Genomic DNA, 25,268 nt, shown 5'->3' on the forward strand with positions numbered 1-25,268 from the left:
GGAAAGGAAAGGAAAGGAAAGGAAAGGAAAGGAAAGGAAAGGAAAGGGAAGGAAAGAGGAATGGGAAGGGAAAAGGAAAGGAAAGGAAAGGAAAGAGGAAAGGAAAGGGAAGGAAAGAGGAAAGGGAAGGGAAAAGGAAAGGGAAGAGAAGGGGAAAGGGAAGGGAAGGAAAGGAAAAAGGAATGGAAAGGAAAGATGTTATGGGCTGTTCTCCCACTCTATCCCTCTCAATGCTGCTTTATTCACTCACTATATATATATTCTTATATATATAATATATATGTATACATTATATACATATATATATTCTTGTATATATATAAATATATATATATATATATATATTCTTGTATATATACGAATATATATATATATATATATATATATATATATATATATATATATATATTCTGGTATATTCCCTTCCAGCCCATACAAGAATAAACTTGATCAATCATCATATCAGTATCACCAAAGCCAGGAGCCTTCTGCTTGCCACTCACATCGCAGGAATGGCCCTTTTCCTTGTAGTACAGCGCTGCTCATTTTCAATCCTGCCAGGTCCTAGGGGAAGAGGCCCAAGGGTGACGGCCTAGCTGGCCTTGATACAGGACAGGCATGACTCCAGAGCGTGCTCGATGGGGCTCTGAAGAGTTTCACATTTCTTTGGCACTCCGCCACAAGAAACATGTATGAAAACCCGGTAATATAATAAACTCCCCAGCAGCAAAGGTTTTGAAACTGTCTCAAATTCCAGTAATATTACCATACACGTGACCGTGAGAGGACGGCCACGTAAAAAGCACGGTGCAGTGTGGCTGCCAGGTCGAGGTTCGCGTGGCAGTAACTATTTTCCCTCAGTGAACGTAATGAACTTGCAGAAATGCACACAGCTGTGTCTGCTGTCTGCTCGCCCAAGCCACATGTGAGACTGGGGAACACAGGATCCCCTAACTAAGGTTGTGCTTCGGGCTACACTCCGCTGTGAGGACTTGCAGCGCTTTCTACACTTTGATGGCTCTTGTTAACTGTCCATTGGGCAGAATCCAGAAACACCAGAGAGAAGGCATGGAGGAGATTATCTTGTTTACATTAGCCAAGGGGGGGGGGGGGCTGCCCACTGTTGGTGGGGCCAGTGCCTGGCCAGTGTGAGAACAGAGGGGCAGACACTCACTGCTTTCTGTCTCATGACTGGATGCCATTGACCAGCTTTCAGATCGTACTGGCTTCATTTCCCCTCCCTGACGGACTGTATCTTGAACTATGAGCCACAATAAACCCTTTCTCCCTTTAGCTGCTTTGCTCAGGGTATTGTATCACAACAGGCAAAGAAACTAGGACCCAGCCATCCACGTTTCACCCATCAAATCTCCAACCTTCTCTACCTCATTGCTTTTCTATCTTAGTGAACTACCCCAGCCCTTCAAGGTTCTCCACAAATGCCACTTTCTGGACCTTCACTGATTTTTTTTCCTATGACTGTTCTCAGTGTTATTCAAAACCAGTCATCAAATTTCTATTTCAAGATGGCTTTATCTGGCTGCTTCTATGGTTCCCACTGTATGATTCTCATGGGCTGATTATTTCTGTATCCTCAGTACCTGCCACAATGTCCGCTGAAGTGCAAATACTCAACAAAGCCAAACAAATAAGGGATAATATGGGAAGAAAGGCCACAGGTAGAAAGTGGTTAAGCTGGAGAGATGGTTCAACAGTTAAAGAGTACTGACTGCTCTTCTACAGCACCCGGGTTCAATTTCCAGCACCCATACGGCAGCTCACAGCTATCTATAACTCCAAGAATTGACAACCTCACACAGATAAATGCAGTCAAAATACCAATATATACAAAATAAAAATAAGTTTTTGGGCTGGAGAGATGGCTCAGCAGCTAACAACACTGTTTGCCCTTCCCGAGGTCCTGAGTTCAATTCCTGGCAACCACGTGGTGGCTCACAACCATCTATAATGTGATCTGATGCCCTCTTCTGGCATGTAGGTGTACATGCAGATAGAGCACTCATACACATAAAAATAAATATATCTAAGATTCTGTGAGCCTCTTCCTATAATAATGCAGCATTAAACAGTATAAAAATGTCAAGGAAGAGTGCAGGTCGAAGTAATTGATTAGCATTAGAAATCTTGGAGATGTTTCCCTAAAAAGAAGGCAAACACCCTTGGCTTCAGAGGAAATAGACTTTCATTGCCCCTGAGGGAGCCAGGTAGCAGTTGGCTGAGGATTAAGAGCTAGCCAGGGTCTAATGTGGTCAACTCACTCTTATAGGAGGGGCTATCTCTTAGACTGGCAGAAAGGCTAACTGTGGGGCCTTATGAATCACACCTAGGATTTTGAACTTGAGGCTACCATCACCAGGAAGTTATTCAAGGCTTTGAAAAAGGGAGGTATGTTACAGGCACTGACAGTAAAAAGATAAATATTGGAGGTGGGGCTGGAAAGAGATCCTCAGTGGTTAAGAGCACTGGATGCTCTCACAGAAGACCCAGGTTCAATTCCTACCACCCATATGGAGGCTCACAGATGTTGTAACTCTAGTTCTAGAAAATCCAATACCCAGTTCTGGCCTCCAAGGGCACCAGGCACACATGTGGCACATGTACATTCATGTAGGCAAAACACACATACACATATAATAACATAAATAAATCCTTAAAAAATATTATCAGTTTGAATGACAAGAAGACTAGATAAGGTTGGGCCTCAGTTTCAGGAATCTTGGTGGAGAGGGAGTCCAAGGAAGTCACAGAACTGAAAAAAGGACTCATTAGTGACCAGGCACATGGATAAGATGGGCAAAAACTCTGGTGATAGCACTATGCAAGTGGAAGCCATTGAAGCTGACAGATTCCTCGCTTGGACAAACCACAAAACTCTACCATCACCCGTGACAGAAATGGAGCATGCTGGGAGAAGAAGGGAGTGAATCCTGTTCCCCACCATGAAGCCCACAGGGCATTCGATAGCTACCAGATGGGACTCTGGTGCACGAGGCAAGAAGCTGGGAAGGCTCTATTGGAGGTTTAGACCTGAAATCTTCCCAGGCTAGAGCACCTGCCCCAGCTGAGGGGGGGGGGGAAGGTAGCTCAAAATATTTGGTTTTGTGGGCTAAGAAGGAAGCCATAATATTTATTATTTTTGACTTTGTCTTTCTGTGTTTTGAGAAATATAGAGAGTGTGATCCTGGATGGACTGGTCCCCTTGGAGGAATCCAGTTCCTATAGACCGTAACAAACTCGCCTGCTAGTGCTCTCTTCCACACCTCAACTATCCAAGTCACAACCCAGATGTCACCCATGTCCTTTCCTGGCTTCCGAACCCAGGCTCACTTTTCTGCCCTAATCCCTCCAGGGCCTGATCACAGACAACTAGCAACAGCCTCTGCATCCACGCCAGCCAATAAACCTGCCTTGTCTATAAACCACAATGGGGGCTGTTGCCAGAGTTCTTCCTGCCTTGTCCCAGGAGCAAGTCCACGCCTCCCTTGTGCAGCCTGCCCCCTTCTCTGCACACAGGGGTCAGCCGTCTGCCGCTCTGCTGGCCTTATTATCTTTTAAAGTAGGAACATGCTGCGATTTAAAATAGACGCAGAAATGAGAACATCCGGCACTATGAAAAGAAGCCTTGGGCTGTGAGGCGAACGGCGAACCTGTGCGCTCAGCAGCTGGGGCTGGAGGAGAACACTGCTACGTGGGATGCTTTAAGGGACTCTGCTTTAAGGGACTCACAGGACCACTGAGTGGATCGATGTGTCAGGGCTCTTACTCTGAGCGAATCTGTCGAAGTGTTTTAGGTGTTAGTGGCTATAATATGAAAGATACCGCAACACACCAACACATCCTTTTTATGAGAACAGCAATAGGAATTGAAGATACCCTAGAAATACGTTGTCATTTATTCTCCCTTGTTGATGGGAGAAGGGAAGCCAATATTCTCACTTATCCAGCGTACACATTTACCTTCTATGGGTGGACTCCTTAACTGTCTGGATCAGCCAGTGGATAGATTTTTACATAGTACCCACACTGGAGAATCCTTTTGTTTATGGTTTCGCTCCCTAGGCCCTCCAATGCACATCATATACATTCCTAGTAGAAAAAACAGTGGCTGCATTTATTGAGCATTTATTTGCTCTATGTAATTCTTTGAAACGCTGAGTCTGAAACTGCCTGTCTCATGAGGCAACCTCACGAAATAAGTACTTCCACAAATCTACATTTTTACACAGGTCTAATGTCACAACGCTCACAAACAGTGATGGCTCAGGAGCCAGGCAGGATGGCCCATGCTGGTAATCCAAGGGCTCAGAAAGCAAAGGCAGGAAGATGGCAAAAGCAGAGACTAGCCGGGACTATATAGGAAGACCATCTAAAGTATGGGGGAGGGGGGGAGTCAAGCTAGTGGAACCACAGAGCTCAAACAACCTGGAGAAAAAAAAGCTAAACACCGTTTTCATAAAATTATATGAGGTGCTAACTAACCTGCCCTCTTCCTGGTGTTCTTGTCTGTATAATAAAGTAAATTAATAAACACACACACACACATACATCTTTCCCAACATGGACCTAAAATTACTTGACTCGTTATACTATCGTAAGTGAAGAATGGATCATTTTGCAGTTTTTCTATCCGAAGCATGAGTGACTCAGGACGAGCAAAAAATAGAGTGCCTTGCACTTTCTGCCCTATGAACTCTCTTCATTCCCAGCCCACCCCGCTTCCTCCCTAAGTTCTCCAGGGTCTTGGAGCCATACCTATTCCAAAGACTCTGTGATTCCCAGAGACTTACCCTTAAAACTTGGTGCTCCTAAAGTCACAGATTGGGCACAGTAAAAATGGTGGCAGAGGGAAAGAAGCACTATCTTTTCCACTTAATTTTCCAAGAAAGTATGGAGATACCTAAGCAGAGAGGGGAGAATTCCAGGATCAATGTGGCGGATGGGAGACTACATGGTTCAAGAAACACAATTCCTCCCAGCTGGAAAAAACAGCCAAGGAGTGGGAGAACCCCTCCTTGTCCAATAGATGAGGGTCCCCAAACAGGCAACCTACACACTTAGCTGTAAATACCAGACCCCCCCTCCCCCTCCCACTTCTTCTGTTTTAAAATTCTGCGGCCAATGAATACGGTCCATTGTGATAAAGCCAAATTCAAGTCATTCCATTTCTCATTAAAATGGGTTTTCAAACCCATACTAGCTCATCTGGGGAGACTTTGATTTTTTTTTTTTCCTAATTATTTGGTGAGCTAAAGGCCACAATCTTCATCCTACTTTAACATATAAAAGAATATTTCAGTGGGTCTTAAGCATCCTTATGTCACAACAATGCCACTGCAGAGTTTCCTGTGTCAAGCTGCTACTGTACTTTCTAGAACATTTAACAATAGCAAGAAACTCCTCTCTAGTGGGGTTCTCTCTCTCTTGAATGTGAACTCTACCATGCAATCATTAAAGCTTAAAAAAAAAGTTTTGAGATGCATATCTCAGCTTTGCCATCTATTGTTAACATATTCTGGAAAGGGCAAAAGCTTAGTTCAACATTTTCAAGCCAGAAAGAATACTTTTCTTAACTTTATTAACACACCATCTGTCAAAATTAGAATTAGCTTCTTTATGTTCTACAAACTCCCACCTCTTTCCGGGAGATGTGGGACCACCACGAGAGAAAGGCCAACTATTAGAAAATAAAAATTAGACATTCCAGGCTGCGGAGATGGTTCAGAGGTTAAGAGCACTGGTTGCTCTTCTAGAGGTCCTGAGTTCAATTTCCAGCAACCACATGGTGGCTCACGACCATCCATAATGAGATCTGGTGCTGTCTTCTGACATGCAGGCATACAGGCAGGCAGAACAGTACATACATAATTAATCTTTAAAAAAAAAATAGACATTCTTCTGTACTGCATATTCTAGGTCAGCCTACTAGAAGAACCACACAAAAGAACATGGGTGAAGTGGTTTGTTTTCATTGTTTTGGTTAACCTTTCAAATCCTTTCTGGCCTTTACAGGAGAATCAGTGATGAAATTGGGGTTAGTGAAAGTTCATAACAGCATATATACAATTTAGCCAGTGAAGGAGGATGTTGGTCAGAATATTTTTGGAAAGAAAAAAAGAAATGATTTTCAGAAGCAGGTCACCTGAAAGTGAAGTACAGTTGGCCATCTGCCATTTTCCCAGAAGATGGACTACAACACTAAACATCTCAACCTGAAGAGAGACTACACAGAGCCACAGATTCACAAGCAAACGTGTAAAAGATTCTGGAATGCTGACTAGCTTGATATTATGCAGGTAACTGCAGCAGTTATGAGTTTGTGGGCATAGCAACCCTCTTGTCCAGAAGGTATTGTTTTGCTCTGGTTCTCCCCAGTCTTTTGCTCTTGCAATTATTCTGATCCTTTTCCACATTGGCCCCTAAGCATCGTAGGTAAGAGTATGATACAGAAATCTGGTTTATTTTCTAGACTTTGACCAGACGTGAGTTTCTGCACTAACTGCCATCTTCTGCATCGAGATACTTCTTTGCTGAAGTCTGAGAGCTCTGTCAATATACAGGTATAGAAATATGAATTAAAGAGTGCATCTTGCTACTATGTCCATTTACGAAACAACAGTAGTAGGCTCGCCCCCTAGGGCCTGTGAACTCAACCATGGGTTCTTGGTCAGATTTATAGTACCAGGCATGTGTCTCCTCCTATGGGCCTTAAATCTAATTGGTTTCAACCATAATAGTGTGCCACTATTGCATCCATAAAACCATTCTGGCATGCTGGTTGTTATCTCTGTAATCTGCAGCTTACAGAGTTCATCAGTGGGTGAGACTGTTGGTGACTTTTCTTCTCTAGTAGCCTGCATGGCACCTTCTGGCACTGTTGAAAGCTGACCAGCCGTAAAAAGCTTCCTGATTAGTACCAACTTGTTCTTTCCACATCCTGTGATCAAAGAATATGGTATTTTCCGCAATAGGATCACAACATCAAGTTCAGGTAAATAACCAAGAGCAAACAGCAAGAGCCTGGATTGTTTGGGAGGTATTATCAAGATATTTCAACCAACAACTCAAGGGGATATACACTTCATCTGGCACTGGGCTTTTCTTTAGTTTCCAATGGCTTCTGCGGAGAAAATTATCCCTTCTGTAGGACAATTCCCACTGAATTCACTATTCCCTACCCCTATCTGAAGAGCTACCGACTGTTGATGGCCTCTGGGAGACAGACCGTTTTCCTTAAGGGTATGGTCCTGGCAGATGGCCTCCATACCTAAGGGCAGCACAAAGTGGACAAACAAAACAGAGGGCATGAAGTTGGGGGGGAAGGAATCTGAGAATAAATTAACTAGGGAGAGGAGTGAGGAATGATTGAAATATCTGTATGAAATTATCAAAAGTTAATAGATATTGTTTTAAAATATTAAAAAACTTATCTTATTTTCTCTTGGCTGTTCCCACTGAGGGTCTAGTCAGCCCCCTCCTGCCCCTCCATCTTGAGATTCTGCAAGCTCAGATTCAACCAACTGCAGACTGAAAACACTGGTGCAGGGAGCCAGTGTACCTGTATTCTGTCACGGTTCTCTAAATGATATGATGTCGAAACTACAGCACTTCTACTAAGTGTCAAAGATACGTAGAGGCCATGGAAAGCACACAAGAACGAGTGCACTGCATATGTCACTTAATTTAAAAATTACCTTTTTCCAAGTCAATATCTTACTATGTAGCTCAGGCTGATCTGGAAATCAGATCCTCCTCAGTATCAGGATTATGGGCAAGCACCCCAGGCCCATCTCAGGCCAGTTTATACAGACTTGAGTATCTTCTGCTTCTGATATCCAAGAGGGGGTAGGGCTCCGTTACAATCCCTGAGTGGATACCAATTCCTCACATCCAGAGAGTAGCATGCTTGGATGCTGACCTGCCAAAAGGCTACAGCTAGGAAGTTCTGAAGGAAGCTCCTCTCCTCCCTCCATGCCACTCTACTTCTCCTTCATCACCTAGGAAACAAGGGGCTACAGTGATCCTGGTGGTCACTCAATCACCTTTGAACAGAACTATGCCAGGAGCAGAGGACTTATGGGAACTTATTTCAAACTCAAGAATCTGTTTAACACCAACATGCCAGCCACCAAAACCACTCTGGAAAAAGACACTATAAACACTGACCACACAAACCAGGGTACCACATTAGAGTACAAGCAAGTAGTGGTGGCAATTAGCACCCTATTTCTTCTTAGTGTAATGGGGGTGCTTTAAAATAAGACAGTGGCAAGGAATGGAGAAGCCACTCTACTCAAAGTACACTAAGAATCGACAAGTGCTATGTAAACTAGACACCACAGGACTGTGTGTGTGACAGCATTCATGTGAAGGAAGTTTTTGTTGTGTTTGTTTGGTGAGCACCTCTGCTGTCAGATGCAAATACACAGTCACCCCACGTCTAATGCACAAATCCTTCAGTCATACTTCCAAAATGCAGAAACAACCCACATCGAATAGATTAGCAAACTACACAAGATGCCTGTTGGCACCTGTTCCTCCCGTGGTGTGAGAAGGGCAGGAGGAGAAACAGCATTTCAGCCATTCCTGAAACCTCTTCTCAATGGAATTCTGGGAGAGAGCTCTACCACCCACCAGCAAGACAAGTCAGAGCTGTAAATCACATGGAGAATGAGCCCTCAACAAAGACCTACTATGAGCTCTCAGCCCAAAGACCTACTACTTACTCCTTACTTTGCACCTCTCTTCACAGGAAAGAAATGTCTGGAAAATGGTGTTGTTTAATTTCTATTTTTAATCATGTGTACATGTCTATGTCTGGGTCTGGGTGTGCGGATAGTGTGCAGGTGCAAAGGCTAGAGGAGTCCCTAGTTGCTAGCTGGAGTTGTAAACAGCTGTGCACCATCCCATATGGGTGCTGGGGACCAAACTCGGATCCTCTCCAAGAGCACTGGACACTCTTAACTACAGAGTCATCTCTAACACCTCCCCCCCGCCCCCCCTCCCCCGCACACACACTAACACACACCGACACATTTGTGGTTTGTTTTTCTCTTATTTTATACCTGGAAATTTTCTCAAATGAGAAATAGAAAAGCCTGGGATTCATAAGGAAGCACCAAATAACAACCATCGATTCTTCTTTTGTTTATGAGTTCTACTGGATCCCTATTTCACATATGGCTAAAGGCAGTCCACTAAATGCCAAGTCTCTGATACCCACGAAGAGGAAGCCAGGCAAATAATGGCTTGGAGAGCCTTTTCTCAAGGTATTAAAATATAGAGGTCAGTGACGCAGAGAGGGTGTTTACTTTGGTTGCTGGGACTGTTCTAGTTAGCACCTGTTGTCCCAACATAATGATGAACAGGATTCCAGGGACTCTTCATCCTTTCTTGGTATGAACAGTGGACAGAATAGCACCCTAGCCAAGAGTGGAGGGGACATGAGCAGCTGATGCCACTGCTGCATGTACCAGGTTCTGCTTTATAAAGGTCCAACAAAGAAAGGGGAAGAGTCCTGACTGAGAGGCCATGCACTGAGAAGCAGAAGAATCAAGGTCTATTGCGCATGCTTACAGCCCGGGGAATTCAGTGTCTCTTAAGCTGTACTCCTAGCTACTTTCTCCGGACACTGTAGCTAGGTGTGCATCTTGGATGCATCTTTGCATGTGCCTGCTGAGGAAAGTCCCATCTTGCCCATCCGCCTACATCTTATGGGCTGCTACAGAGGTAGAGACCACTTTGCAGTAAGCTACTGGAGTTAGCTGCCTAGAGCTAAAAGGCAGTGTTCAATCTTGGGTCACTAACCCCGCCTGGACACCAAGCCTCAGCCTTGGGCCTAAACCATGTGACTCAATGGCTACCCACCTTGACTGCTGTCTGTGGGCTTTGGGCACACTGTCAATGTTGTGCTTTAGACATTCCAGTAGGCCTGGCCTAGCCTGCGTGCTCATGGCTATGAGTCTTAGATGCTTCAGGGCAGGGCTTCTAATTGGATTACAGACACTGGCTTTTATCTAGATGGTAATGAGAGAAATCATTTTCCTTGTCTCCATACTAAAAAATAAGTCTCCGCCGTAGATGCAAGAGTTTCATATTTAGGGAACAGTCCTTCATCTAGAGCCGAGAATTATACTGCCAAGACATTATCATTTGCTATGTCAACAGGAATACAGTCCCCTGTGATGCTTCCTCCAGCAACCAAAGAGGTCTAAGCCAATTCTGATTATGCCCAATTTTAAAGCTGGTTGTTCATTTAGAATCAATAAACTGTCAGGGAAAGGCTGATAACATGGTTGGTTTTTTTCCAGGCTGGTAAACGGGGTCTTTCTGTGGCAGAACAAAAAGCCACCCATGGGAATCGCGGATAACTCTGGCTCCAGGCAACCAAGGCATCTGGCACAAGCAGATATTTAACTCCTGTACCTATCTTGTCTATTAAACAGCACAGATCCCTGTGAAGACAATAGATTAATGTCTCTAGGAGCTCAGGGACGTTTATATCAATACAAAGTATACACCGTGTCTCCTGTACCTTGCTTCCATAACACCTCTTTATCCATCCCCTGTCTGCGACCCTACAGTTTATCTAAAAGGTGAGGAACAGTAGGCACAGACTCAAAGAAATTACAAGGCTGGACAATGCCTGGGTTTTGATATGTTTGGGGCAGGAGAGATGCTGGTTAACAAATAAGAGTATATGTGGTTCTACTGTGATACCTGAGCAGAACTTCATGACCTCAGTTTCTTAGGGTCACCTCAGTGATGGATTATGCTGGGTGCATGCTAGATAAAAGAGTGTCCGGTTTCCCTCGGAGGTTTGGGGCTAGTTGCTAGCACATATATATTGAATATCCTTTGCTTAATGAGCTGCCCAGTTTGGAGGAAATGGGGGCTTTCCCTTCAACTGCTTGTGTGTTGCAATGCCATGGAGACCCAGCTGTACAGGAAGTACACCACCACAGGAGAGCTGCCTCTGCCTGGATGAAACTCCAACCACAGAGCTCTGGCATGTGACCAGACAGCAAGTTCCTAGTGAGGAAAGCCTGGTTTTGTCCTCCTACCTACATGGACTGGATAGAGGATAGAGAGGTCACGGCTCCCAAGTGCAAACTTTCTAAAACCTTATAAAAACTTGGTGTGTGTGTATGTGTGTGTATGTGTGTGTGTGTGTGTGTGTGTGTGTGTGTGTGTGTGCGCGCCTGCTGATGATAAGTGACAGGAGCTATCACCAAGACAATGAGCTTCAATACAAAAAGGTCTGTGGCTGCTGTACACCAGCTTATAGTTGTTTAATCTTCTCTAGTAATGGAAGCAGGGTTTATCTTTGAGATGACTTGGTTGCCTGCTCTTTGATTACTTCCTCCTGGTGGGGAGGCCTTGCCAGGGCACAGAGGAAGAGGATGCAGGCAGTCCTGATGAGACTTGATAGGCTGGGGTCAGTTGGTAAGGGGGCAGAGCTCCCCCTTTCTGAGGACTAGTAGAGGGGGGTGGGAGAAGAGAGAGGGAGGGAGGGACTGAAAGGGGGGAGGGAGCTGTAATCAGATTGCAAAGTGAATAAATTATAAAAAGTAAATTAAAAAAGAGAAATTTAAAAATTAAAATAAAATGGACATAAAATATTGAGGTTTCAGGCTGCACATTAAAGTAGAAAAGAAAAAAATAAAATAAAAAGCAGTCCCTTCTGTTTCTAGTATGGCAAAAACATATCAATAAAACCCTTAGGCCAACAGGGTGTGTCTTCCCTAGAAAGTGTAGCATATGCTCTGTGTGGATGTTGATTTGCATGCGTGCATTCCCTGTCCGTCCGCCTGGGGAGAAGGCTGTAGCCAGCTCACAGTCTCTGCTTTTCTGGCACTGATCAGTGAATCAGAGCCGCCTGCAAAATCAGATCGTTACAGATTTTCTGCAGGCTTTTCTGATTTAATGGTCTCCTCACTGTCCTTTGAAGTAAAACCCACTTAATTCTACAATGACAGTGAAGAACTCACTTGGGACAAGGATGGGGTTCAGTTGGACCCTAATAGCTTATCAACAAAGTTCTACATTAATGCTATTGGGTGGCGACTCATATTTTTGGTTGTACAAACCTGAAAATAGACTAAAACCTATGGCTCAATATGTACGTTTAAAATGAGTAAACTATGTGGCTTATGAATTATGCATCTGTAAAGCTTTAATTTAAAATTTTTATTTTGTTTTTTTTTTTTTTACTTTATCAACAAAGTAAAATATCACACATATAAAACAGGAAAAATAAGTTTCTATTTTGCTGCTGGAGATGACTGACTTTTCAAGGCTTATGTACACATGGTTGAACTTGGCTTTGGGTTATCACAACCTCAGAGCCAGAATCTGCAGCAGCAAGGAGCAAGGGCCAGTGGGATGGGGGATGGGGGGGAGGGGGGAAGGGTGGACGACTCACTTGGAACAAGGGCTGATCACAGTCGGTGTAGGTGGGTAAACCAGAGCCACATTCACTCGCTCGCTGCCATTCTTGGGGCAAATGATCTCTGCCACCCCTTCTGGCCTGGGCTGGCTCAGCAACTCGCCTGTAAAGAGGAGAAGAAAGGCCATTAGGAAACAGGCCCCAGAGAGCAGGACTACTTTCCACAGAGAAACACTCTCAAAGGGGGAAGGGAGGCAGAAGGCAGGTAGTGGGGAAGAAAATGGTCTACAGGCATGGAGACAGAGAACCAACATTATAGCCAGCATGGCTGGACTGTAGGACTCCAGCTCCAGCTGCCCAGATGCTCAGAACATTACCCAGAGAGGGTTCATACATGATGATGGCGGTGGCAGAAAGGTATGCCCTCCAAAGGAAGCCCCGGCCACAATCCTGCTCACCTGGCTCGCCTTTCTTTTCAGACCGAGATCTTCCCACCAGCCAGGCGGGGCTGCCAATGAGGGACTCCTAATTAAGATCTGGGCATATGGGATTCTGGCAGAGCTAGCAGGCATGTGACAAAGCAGGCATGTGCAAATGATCTGGGCATGTGGCAGGCTCAAGGTGTTACCAAGGTAAACAGCAGGACCACAGTCCAGCCTTCCTTTGCCTGGAGCAAGAGAATTTCCCTGCACGGAGTGGAAAGTGCACAGAATGAGCACATGACTAAGGGCGGGCCTAGTAGAAACAGGTGATGAACTTAATGAATTAACTGTATACTTAAAAGATGCCGGACACTGGGCACACCTGCAGACCACTTCTCTGCCATGAGAAGGAGGAGCAGAAACTCCCATCCTCTTGGTAGGTCCCTCATCTGTGCACCTTGTCCTTCCTCCTCCTATCCTCAGGCCCAGTTCCCACAGGCTTCTCTGCTTCAAGTACTCAGTCGACAGGGTCTGGCTACTGATTGTCCTTATTTTGCTTAGACCTAGAAGTAAATAGCTCCAACTGAGAATATAGAAGGTATCCCAAACAGGGGAAAGGCCCTACTGAAATTCATCAGGTTTGATGACCATTTGGAGTCCTAGAGACTTCAAACTCTATGCTGGCACATAAGGATAGAAAGTTCTTCTATTTAAAATCCTGTGGTTTGGACCAGTAAGGTGCCTCTGTGTGTGATGTACTTTCAGCAAAAGCCTGATGACCTGAATTCAATCCCCAGAACCCACATAAAGGTGGAAGGAAAGAATGGACTCCACAAGGTTGTCCCCTGTCTTCCTATACATGCGCTCACACTGACTCAGAACCCTGGAGTGCACGTCACATCAGCATTTGCCATGTCCCACTGAGCACACATCCTCATTTTACAAATGAGGAATTTGCTGCCTCACTTAAGGTTTCTACTGCCATGCTAAACACCATGACCATTAACAAGTCAGGGAGAAAAGAGCTGGTTATAGCTTATACCTCTCGGGTCCCATTGCTCAGGGACATCTGGGCAGGAACTCAAACAGAAAAGAAACCTGGAGGCAGGAGCTGATGCAGAGATGGTGGAGGAGTGTTGCTTACTGGCTTGTTCCAGCCCTCTGGACCACCAAGCCAAGCCAGAGGTAGCACCGCCCACAGTGAGCTGGGCCCTCTACATCAATCACCAATCAAGAAAACGCACTGCGGATGGCTTGTGTCAAACTGACATGACACTAGCCATCTCAGTAAAGTTCTAAGACATACCCAGCAGCCAGAGTTAATTCGTGGCAGACATGGGAACAGGGGCTTGAAATCCCTCTGCTACCAGCACCTCCCCAAAGCAGGGGCAACTTTAACATCTTTCTTGGAGGGGCTGTCTAACTAACATCACTGTTTTAAAATGAATTTAGGCACTGACATAATTTATACCTTTAGAGGCACATTCATTCCCTGAATGGAAAGTTGCTCTGTGGCTTTGCACAATAAGAGCAGAATCTAATTTTAGTCCATTCACCAAATTACTGCAAAATATCGAACTATTGCAAAAGCTAATTTAGCACAGTTAGCTGGTCCCATGGACACCTATGTGTCAGAACTGTGTGTCCTCCAACAGCGGCTGGGAAATGATCAGAAACAGAAAGAGATCAGCTACAAATGGAAACAGTAAATGGTGTCAGAGTAACATAATGGACCAGAGTAAAAGCAAGTCGGAGCTAGAGCTGGCTGACACCTGGAAGCCATCCAGCCTAGCATCACTTGGTTAAGCCAGATGTCTGTGTTTTAATAGAGTTGCTAGGAGCGGCAAGTCTGGGAAATCTAAGCGGCCTACAGTGAGTCTGAGTCGCAGTACCAGAGTACCACCAGGGCCAGGGTGCTTTCAGCTGGTCAAGGCCAGCTCTCTCCTTGGCTCTTCTTTGGTGTTTTTCATTTAGAATCCTGAGATCAGCACATACCACCCTACTCCAGAAGCCTGGGTAACCCTGTTTCCCCCCTGGAAATTCTCTCCTGACTGATTGCCTCACAGGCCTCAGCTCCATCTGCTCTGAGCTGCCTTACTCTCCAGATAATGGCTGCAGGTGCCAAGCCCTATCCCTTGCACGGGTCCCTGGCACCAGCCACACACAGCTGTTTTATTGTTGGTGATAGTAGCCTTTGGTGAGCACCAGGCCAGTTTCTACAAGACAGAACGGGAAATAATTTGCAGACTTTTAAGCCGTGGGTACCACCTTCTATAAAACCAGCAGCTTTGCCCCGCTACTGATAGAGCCAGGTAGATGGTTTGGTTTAGGGATGGGTGCACCTCAGAGGTCAGAATGTGGTCCCCAGGGTGGCAGGTCAGGGAAGTAGGTGGATCTTCAAAGCTGAGGCCGTGAGGCATGCCAGTGGGATTGTGGACCCTGAGTCTTCTCTCTCTCTCTCTGCTTTCTAGCTTGAGAAAGAAACTGCTTGCTCTGTCTTGTACTCCAGCAATGATGTGTTGTTTTTGAGCAAAGCCTAAACTTTTGGAGTCTTGGGTTTGGCTCCAAAATTATAAGCCTAAATAAATATGTCTTTACTTCAAAGGAAGCCCATGGCTATTTTCCATGATACCCAGTAAGCCAGTGGTTCTCAATCTTCCAAATGCTGTGACCCTTTAATGCATTCCTTATGTTATCAAGATCCCAAAATAAGATTATTTTTGTTGCCACTTCCGAACTGTCATTTTGCTACTGTTCGTGAGTTGTACTGTAAACATCTGAGTTTCCAGATGTTTTCAGGCAACCCTTGTGAAAGAGTCTTTTGACCTCAAAGTGGCTGCGACCCACAGGTTGAGAACCCAGTGGTCAGCTGCATCAAGACAAAACTGAGTATCTCCTTCCCGGCAGCTGTCTGTCAGAAACTCATTACAATCAAGTGTGCACACAAACTCCATACTTTCTCTGAGAAGCTCATGGTTGCAGAAGTAGCTGGTTGATGCTATGGGTGAAGACAAGAAGGATGGGTATCTGGTGGGAAGGACAATGAAGTAGAGCATCTAGACCCATGGCAAAGTGTTATAGACCAAGGAGAACTTGAGAGAGGAAGAGTGGGACTGTTTGGGATGTACTGTGGATGCCAATCCAAGTGTTCTCAACTTGGTTATTGTAAGTAGACAGAAGGATATTTTCCTGGACTGACAGGTACTGCTGTCGCTTGGTGTTTGGGGCCCAAAAGAGCTAGCAGATTCCAAAAGCCTTTTAATCTCTCTAAAGAAGGTAATATTGGCCAATATTGTCAGAAAGAACTTAGACAAAGGGCAGAAGTTCAGGGCCAGAGACCCCAAGGCTCAGCATCTTTGCCACTCCACGGGTCCGGCAACAAAAATGCCAACATATCGTCCCGAAGAAATAAGAAGAAAGAAGAGAGAAAAATGAGGATGCTGAAAAATATGCTGAACTTTTCTCCAAGAGAATGAGGAAGAAAGAGCATTATGCAAACCACTAAAGATGTATTATAACAACAGTGCAAGTCACTGTGTTGAAAGTCAATATATTGGTTCGGTAGAAACAATGGGATCATGGTTAAAGATGCCTGGTGAAAATATGCAAAACAAACAAATAAAAAAAAGCTGTCCAGCACTTAAATAAAGTTTATGCAGATGATATCTGGGAGAAAAATGAGCACCTAAGCCATAAGAGAAGAGATTGAGTGAGTGTATGACTCAGTTAAGGTGTAGTCAGGAGACAGACAGACGGCACAGTCCCAGCTAGTAGGAACAAACCTTATTGACACACAGGGTTTAGCAGCTCACAGGGATTACAAGAGAACATTAAAGGCTGAAGAGAAATAAATATTCAGGGGAAAGAAACATGGCAGCATAGGTGGTGCTCCATGAGGCTGGGGTTCTGGCCTCACTGGACAGTGTGTGCTAAAAGTTCCTGGACTGTGAACTTTGGCCTCTGTGTTTACCCATTCAGAATAGTCCATGGTGAGCTGACCAACTAGTAGGCTGGAACTGTCCTCTGGTGCCAACAAAATCTCAGGTAAGCTGTCTCTGTAGGTGTGTTACCTTTTAAAGGTAAAACATTCACCACAGGTTTGTATGTTTAAACACGTGGTCCCCAGCAGATGGCGATGTTTTGACAGGCTGTGGGATGTAGGCTGTTTTTGAGATGCAGGGTAGAAGTGAGCCCCCAGGGGCAGGCCTCTGGGGTTTTCAATCTAGCTCTGCCCGCTCTCTCTCCCTTTCTCATTTATTGGAGGTTGGTCTGATGCATGCTACTGGCCCTCAAGATCTGGTTACACCTATCCTTGTTCAGTAAACCTGCCTAAGACATACCTGATTGGTTGATTTAATGGCCCCCAGTACCTGGTAGGTGTGGCTAAGGTTCCCGGCTTCAAGAGAACAAGAGAATCACAAGACAGATGGGAAGAGAGGAGAAAGGAGGAAGCCATAATGGGTTAGTGTGGAGAAAAAAAAACAAAAAACAAAAAACCATGGACTGGGAGGAAGGACTCCAATAATGGTGTGAAAAGGCCCGGACGAAGAATACAAGCAAATACCATGGGATTACAGATGGAAGGGAGACCAGATGAGGATTAAGGTGGATGACACTGGTTGGGGGCTGGGAGATGGATGGTGAGGCTACTGAGACTATGTAGGTGAAATATCTGCCCCACCCAAGGTAAATAAAGCAATTATAAAATCTAACAGGTGCCTGTGTCTTATGATTTGGGATAGCGGGATAGATAATACCACCGTGGTAATCACAGGGCTGATAATAAACATTAAACAGCCCAAAATTCATTTTTTATTTACGATAACACTACTTTCTGTATACTGCAGTGGTGTCTCTTGCTGTATTACTCTAAGTCTGCCATGGTCGGGAGGTAGTTTTGCCAACATGGCATCCCCTGGCTTGATGGACCATATCCTGCCTAAACCATAGGATAAGACCTTCCTCCTTTAAGTTGCTTCTGGCAAGTCACGTCACAGAGATGAAACAGTAATCAATAAAAAGAGCGAGCACACTGTGGAAGTTCAGGGCATCTTGAGGTGGTAATAAATAGAGTCCTTGGAAAACTACTTCTCCATCAAAATTCCGGGGAGATCTATGCTGGGCTCCCTGGGAAAGGGACTAGGGCACACACAGAGTCGGAGATCTGCTGGCCCTTAAGTCATCCAAGCCACCTGTTCCTTTAAGGAGTTCTGGGATTCAGCGAGCGTGGTGCCTAAACCTGCCAAGGGTTGCACTGTTCCTGGTCACAGGGTTTGGCTCACAGGTGGCTGGCTTTTGAAATTACTCAAGTAAGTCAGGGCCACTTAGTGGTATGGACACATTCCACAATGTGAATTTGAAAAATTTACAGCACCCAAGCCAGTTAGCTTCTAGCTAGGCTAGGCACAGTAGCACTTCTCTGTGATCCTAACACTCAGGAGGAGGGGGCAGAGGAATTCTGAGTTTGAGGCCATCCTGATCTACATAGTAACATGCTACCTATAAGCAAATGAACAAAACAAAAGCCAGCCTACAGAGTGAGATGCCATCTCTAAATAAAAGATAAGTCTACACAGTGAGATGCTATCTATCAGTCAATCAACCAAAAGTCAGCCTACAGAGTGAGATGCCATCTCTAAATAAAAGATAAGTCTGCACAGTGAGATGCTATCTATCAGTCAGTCAATCAACCAAAAGCCAGCCTACATAGTAAGATGCCATCTATAAACAAATAAACAAACAAATAAATGAAATAAAAGCCAACCACCAACAGCAGCAACAACAAACAAAATCACTACCCTCTTCTAAACTAATGACTTTATTTCACCATGAATCCCTGGGCTCTAGTCAACTTATTAGGGTGTAGAAATTGTTGTCTCCTTCTTTTTATTCAATTCTCATGTGTGTTTTTATTCTGAATGGTCCTATCTTCAGTGAGTGTTTATGATCTGGTCATCAGGAAGCCCTGAACTAACCTTTCAACTGCTTCAAAACATGCTCCACAGTGCTGACAGGCAATGGCTACAGGTAGAAGGAGAAGCAAAGATCATAATCACGACCTTTCGGGTGACTCACACAGCCTCTCCACCCTGTCAGTCTCATCGAGAAATGCTCTGGGTACTGCCACCTCTCACTGGCCCTTCTGTGGCAGGTGTCCCATCTGGGCAAACAAGGTCAGCTTTCCCTGATATTTGCTCACTTATTACACAAGGTTCTCACACAATGTTCTCTTCCTCGTACAAGAGACAAGAAAGGGGAAAGGGACACTAAATATCCCAGGTACATTAATCAGAGAAGAGCGCCATTTGGTCCATGGTGTCCCTGGAGGTAATTACCCTGGACTCTTCTGGATTAACAAGGGGTAACTGCATAAATGCTCAAACCAACTTTAAAACTTTCCCTTTACAGACTTTTACTGGGGGCCAACGTGTGAAAGAACCCATGACAAATAAAAAAAATGCCACTTGGAGACCACAGAAAAGAGCTGATGGAGGATAGGATGAAGACTGATAGGCAGAGCTAGCCTAGGCTAAAGGAATGCTCCATTTGGATACAGGAGAATGCATAGGGCACATGTCCACAACTTGATGTTCCTGAATGAAAGTAGAAAGGTGATGCTAATTTTGTGGTCAGATGGGTTTGCCATTAGCTGTGTCACTGTCTACATGACATTTTCTAAATCACCATCTGATGACAGCACACGGCAAGCCAAGGTCCCTCCATAGCTTGGTGGCAGAAAGATCAACTATTGACTGTTTTGTGCTCAGTGTTCTCTAGACGATCCCTAGACTACAGAAATGACTCTATTAAGAGAAGGGTAGAAAGAAAACCTTTCTCTCATAGAGAAAGAAAACAGAAGACACTTTTGAGACAGGGTCTAACCCAATCACAGCCTGTAAGAAAAATCACTGTGTAGCCCAGCCCAGCCTAGTCTCAGTGGTCCTTCTATCTCAGCCTTTCAAGTGCTGGTATTATAAGTGTGAGCCATCACACCTACCTACAAAATCTGCTTTCTATTTTTGGCAATAATAAAAAAAATAGAAGATGAAGTTGAAAACATAAAAATAAAACCATTCCTAATTCTGCCAGCATTAACATAATAACCCTTTATAGAAGTACATATAATAGTATACATGTATACTTCGGGTAAATGTTATTTTAATGTATATGTTCTATGTAAATATTCTAAGAGATCAAAAGAGAGAGGAGGGACTCGCAGAACGATTCCTAAAATGTATGGAAAAACTTCACCCAGGAGAACTAAGGGGCAAAATTACTAACAGTTTCTCTCAAAAACTCCACCTGAGGTCAGCCCCGACACCACAAACTTATATCCTTTCATAATGCCCCCTTTTCCTATTTGTGTCCTTTCACTTCCAGTCCTCAGTGCTTCCCTGTGCTGGGTGATAAGAACTTCCTCTTCCTCCACACTTAGGTCTACAGGGAAGCTTCATGTATCCCCAGAGTCCCGAGGGATGAGACCCAGGTGAAGACTTCAGGAAGATTCCACTTTGAAGGGTGGCGCTCTAACACAAACAAAATAATATTGCTGAGGAAAAAATAAACATCTCGGGACAGCAGATGGGCATGGTTCCTTCTGAGCTCATGAATGAGCCAGAGAAAGAAAGGACTCAAGGGAGGCTGTGGGAAGCTATGAAGAAGGGCTTTGCTTTGGGCTCAAAAAGAGAGAAAACAGCAAGAGAGTAAGAGATTATTTTCTGTCCAGGTACTTTCAACTGGCTCTCCCTAGCATCTTCCCCAGTCCCAGATTAGCCCAGATTCTGTACAAATGAGGAGGATTAGTGAAGAACAAAGACCCTCTTCTTTAGATTCCACAAGAGGGTTCTCTAGAGTCTCAAAGTAAGTCACCTTCTATCCTAGAGAAAGCAGAGCCAGGGAAGATGTGAAGCTCAGGGGAAGGGATGTGAGAACTCTAAGGACTGATAGCAAGTACAAGTGACAAACTCACTCTATCCAAGGAAGAGGAAGTGCTGATCTAAAAAAACAAAGGGGTTGGGGGGGGGGAGACTGAAATCTGAGGACATCTAAGGTTTCTACAGCATGGCTCTCTACGGTGTGGAGGCAGCTGCTCATTCATACACACATCCCACTATTCAGTGTCACTGTCCCATAATCAGAGTGGACTGGCCTTGCTGCTAGCTCAGCCCCTGCTGTTCTGCTTGTCCCTGCCCCTACCATGTCCTTGGAACATGCAGAGGACACATCACCCTGACGTCCGTGGCCCTTGAAAGCCCCAGACACAGTCTGACTCCAGTTCATCCATCTGGGAAGGGGGGGGGCGGAGGAGTAGAGGGCCCCTGCCTCTTCCCACCATTCACTCAATCCCACGCACCTTCCCTCCGAGACTGTGCCTGCCTCTTGGCTCATTTTCAAGGCTAAGGGTTTATATAAATACAAATCCACCCAAGAAAGGAAAACTATTTCTCTTTTTCCTACTCTGGCTAAAGTTCCAGCACACTTGGCGGAGGATTAGACAAGTGGCACAGATCAAAGTGTGCTGCTGGCTGGATATGGGGAGGGGAGGAGCACAGCCTCTTCCCCCACCTCTCCGCCCTCGCCTCACACTTAAGCAAGATCATAAAAAGCCTGCTCTGCTGGGCTGAAGTACTTTCAAAGGTGACTCTTCATTTGCATAGCCTGTCACCTACTTCTGGGAAAGGTTCCTTCCAGGTCCTGAGAGGCCTCTGAGGCAACCAGCACAGAGGAGTTCAGACCCAAAGATTCTCTCCCCAGAGTTAGTTTTCAGTGGGAAGTAAAAGGAAGCATTATGGCTTGCAATCTGAACAGTTGGCTTGTAGGTCTTATCAGCATCATTCTGGTTTTGCAATAAAAAAAAAAAAGGGGGGGGGGAGGAGGGGCTGGGAACTCTCAGGATGGTCAGAGACGGGCATTCACTTCTTGTCTCCTAACAAGGGAACAGAGGAACTTCTGCAACTTCATCTCCTCCTTCCCAGGAAGGGAGGAAGGAAGAGAAATAAAAATTGGAGCTGGGGCAGGGGAGTTCTTAAGGTTTTGGAAGACATAAAAAAGCCACAGGCTTGGAGTGAGACAGAGCTACAAAGCCAGAAGGAACCCTGACCCAGGCCCGTGTCACTGCTCTACACAGAGATGCTCTCGTAAGTGAACTGGCTGAGAAAGGGGCATATCCCAACTCTCCTTAGACTCCTCAGCCTTGAGAGCTGCAACTGTGAACAAGAGTGGGCTCTCTTTCTGTTTGGTTCACTATGTAGCCCAGGCTGGCCTGGAAGTAGCAACGTGCCTGCTTCAGTGTCCTGAGTGCTGGCTGGGGTTGCAGGTGTGAATCACCATAAATGGCTCTTTATTTCTCAGGTACATATCAAACAGCAAGCAGGCTGTCGGCATCCAAACTGAAGCCCAAACCCAAACACATTAAGCAGGCATGAAAACATTTGGGTCTTGAAAAAAGTGTAGAGGTCACCAGAGAGGCCCAGCTTAATCAGGGATGAGAGGCCACCTGTTGGCAGGGACCTCAGCAGGTGGGAACTCTCTCCTCCATGTTGCCATATCCTCCCATGGCTGAAGGGAGCTGGTAGCTTGATCAAGCTTTTTAATGAGGGTACTCATTCCTACGATGAGGGGATGAGGGCAAGGCCCTATGGCTTGACCATTTCCGAAAGACTGTGCCTCTCAGTAACAGAGCAGTAAGTCTTAAATCCAAACTAATTAAGACGGGGGTGGTGGGGAGACACCAATATTCAGGACACAACAGGCACTGTTTGATGGATTACAGCAAGAACACGCTGTGTCTGCCCACTTCCAGAACTTCTACACCAAGGAACTGCGGCATCTCCTGGATGACATGTGGGGGAAGGCAGGAATGCCACGCAAATACATATCATGTTGCTTCCTGAGATTCTTGGGCTGGCATCTGTTTGTGGCTGTTTCATTCAGGACTCACTGTGATGGTTAGAAAAGAATACCCCACTGGACCAAACCCAATTCAATGATGTACAGTCACACAGTGCATCTGACATTAACAACCCAGTATCTAAAAGAGAGACACAGCACCATTTACCAATGGCCATTAAATTCTGTAGGCCCAAACAGTTAATGGATGGTTATAAGTGTTAAAAAGCATGAGGCTGGTTAACCAACATTCTCTGCAAGAGGTTTATTAAGTGGGTATGGAGGAAGGGGGGAGCAGGACATGGTGGGGAGAGAGAAAGGGAAAGGGGAGCACCGAGAGAGAGAGAGAGAGAGAGAGAGAGAGAGTAAGAGTGAGTAAGGGGCACCCTGAGAGAGAGAGAGAGAGAGAAAGAAAGAAAGGAGAGTAAGAAAATGTAAGAGTGAGAGAGAGTAAGAGTAAGAGAGTGTAAGAGAGCGACCATGTGTCAGGGTTGGCCCTTTAAGGGGCAAGGTAACCACGCCTTCCAGGTGTGGCCACCTGGCTGTCGACACATGATGACATCATAAGTTGCTGGGTAACCCAGGAGCAGGTTGTGTTCCAAAATACTAATAAGTCCTAGAAGGGAAGCAGCAATGTGGACATGTCTTTGCACCCCACCTTTTACAAGGTTAAGGGTGCTGTAACTTAAACATGAACCATATTCCACCAAATTTCCAGGAGACTGGGCAGGTGGTTTGAGGTGAGGACACTGGCTCCCTTCCTATCAAACCACATGAGGAGTTAGTGTTTGACTCACAAAATTAGCATCAAGTGGGCATTTTCTTTCCATCTGCTCTAAAAATCGCACCATTCTTGAGAAACTGAACTGGAAAATGAACAACCACTATAATAGTCCCTATCATCTATGGGGGAAATTTCTCTGGCTTTTAAGGAAGCAAAATATCATAATAAAATAAAAAGCTCTGTTCCTTGAGCTGAGAAATGGTACCAAATACATCTAAGCTCTGTAAAGACAGTCTACCTGTATCAGAGATGGTTAATGTAATGAAGCTACCTCAACTGAGAATGTACAGGCTTGATTTTTAAAAACAGTGGCCCTGCTCTCCTCAGCAACTCTCTGAGGCCTCTGACAATGCTACCTAACAATGCTGACTAAGTGAGGTGTCTGTTGTCCTGGTACCCTGGGTCTCAGTGCAATCTCTTGGCAGCCTTAATGCCCACAAGCTCTGCTCCTGTGCACATATGGGAGAGTGTGCCTGTCCTGTTTTCCCTTCCTGCTCTACCCTGCACCTCTCCACTCTCAGCCTTATATTCTGCTGGGGACTGGGGGTTTGAAGTAATTATGGCCACCAATATCTTTCAGAATACTGCGGGCTTTGTGGACCAGCCTGGAGGCCTGACCAGAGCCAAGGCTGTCTCAGGGCTGTATCTTCTGCTTTAGAGTCAGTGGACTAAGAATGTTTAAGAATGCAGCTCCTTTGTGGTTAAAGGTATTTCATATGCTCCAACAGCAAGTCTCATCTGCATACTGCACCAAGGTATCAAATGGGACCTGTGAGACATGAAGTCATAGAGTCACGTGACAATTTTAGGTGAAACCAGTCTCATACTACTTCATTGATCAGTGAGTCCTCAGGTGTTTTCATAGTGCAAAATGTACAGATATTTCTAATTGGTGTGTGGGGGGGGGTCCTTCTGTCCGTCTGTCTGTCTGTAGAGAAGGTAGCATAAATTCTTACCTACTGTGGAACTCAAGGAAGTTACTGGGTCATCTGAACCTTGGTTTTCCCAACTGCAAACTGTGAGTAGGAAGTGCCTAATGTATATCTCCTAGGAATGCTAAAGGCATTTAAATGACAACATTGGCACTGACCACTGACCTAATCCTAGACCCCCACAGAACAGCAGCCAGATAAATGCCTTTAATGCTTGCTTGCTTGCTTGCTTGTTTCCTTCCTTCCTTCCTTCCTTCCTTGTTCCTTCCTTTCCTTCCTTCCTTCCATTCTTGTTCAACTAAAGTGTAAAAACTCTGAGTTTTAGCAAAAGTAACTTCTGGAAAAACAGCAGTCACAGCAAGTACTCCAAAATTTCCAATTACTCTCCTAAAATCTCTGTCTACCAAGCCAATCCCACTCGGCCTCCAAAGGAGTACCTTCTCTACAAAGATCCCGCTCTTTCACACATTTCATTTAGAGAGGACTCTGGCAATTCAACTTCAGAATATGTTTGGTTTTTTTTTTTTTTTTTTTTTTTTGGGGGGGGGGGGTTTATAGTTGCAGGTACAGTCCAGAGCATTCAGAGCAGTATTGAGTTCTGAGTGAACAACTGAGAACAGATGACAGGATCCCAGGCAGAAGGCTGGTTAGAAGACACTGCTTCTCATGGGACTAGAAAGCTCACTAGGCACAATATGTCCGGTGAACATTTTTACTTCAAAATAGGATACAAAAAAGTGATCATAATATGCTACCATTTGATTCTCCCCTTCGCCCCTGCCCCCGCCCGTGTGTGTGTGTGTGTGTGTGTGTGTGTGTGTGTGTGTGTGTGTGTG

The 25,268-nt window shown here is 45.1% G+C and overlaps 1 protein-coding gene across 3 annotated transcripts in view; it reads right to left on the minus strand.

Moving 5' to 3' along the window:
- Positions 1–25,268, minus strand: part of Mfhas1 (multifunctional ROCO family signaling regulator 1) — an 85,104-nt gene that overhangs the window by 3,457 nt on the left and 56,379 nt on the right. Inside the window, exons 2-4 of one of the 3 annotated variants that reach the window (XR_008718552.1) lie at positions 12,443–12,569; positions 4,809–4,918; positions 4,074–4,107 (exon numbers count right to left, since the gene is read on the minus strand). Coding sequence is in view for 1 of the 3 variants with exons in the window: in XM_055593344.1 (XP_055449319.1) it covers positions 12,443–12,569 (127 nt within the window). In the remaining 2 variants the exon portion in view is untranslated. Of the gene's footprint in view, positions 1–4,073; positions 4,108–4,808; positions 4,919–12,442; positions 12,570–25,268 lie in introns of those variants that run through there. The other 2 variants (XR_008718553.1, XM_055593344.1) reach the window with 2 other exon arrangements.

This window comes from Psammomys obesus, unplaced genomic scaffold (genome assembly GCF_907164565.1).
Source record: "Psammomys obesus unplaced genomic scaffold, mPsaObe1.curated_primary_1811, whole genome shotgun sequence".
NCBI lineage: Eukaryota > Metazoa > Chordata > Mammalia > Rodentia > Muridae > Psammomys > Psammomys obesus.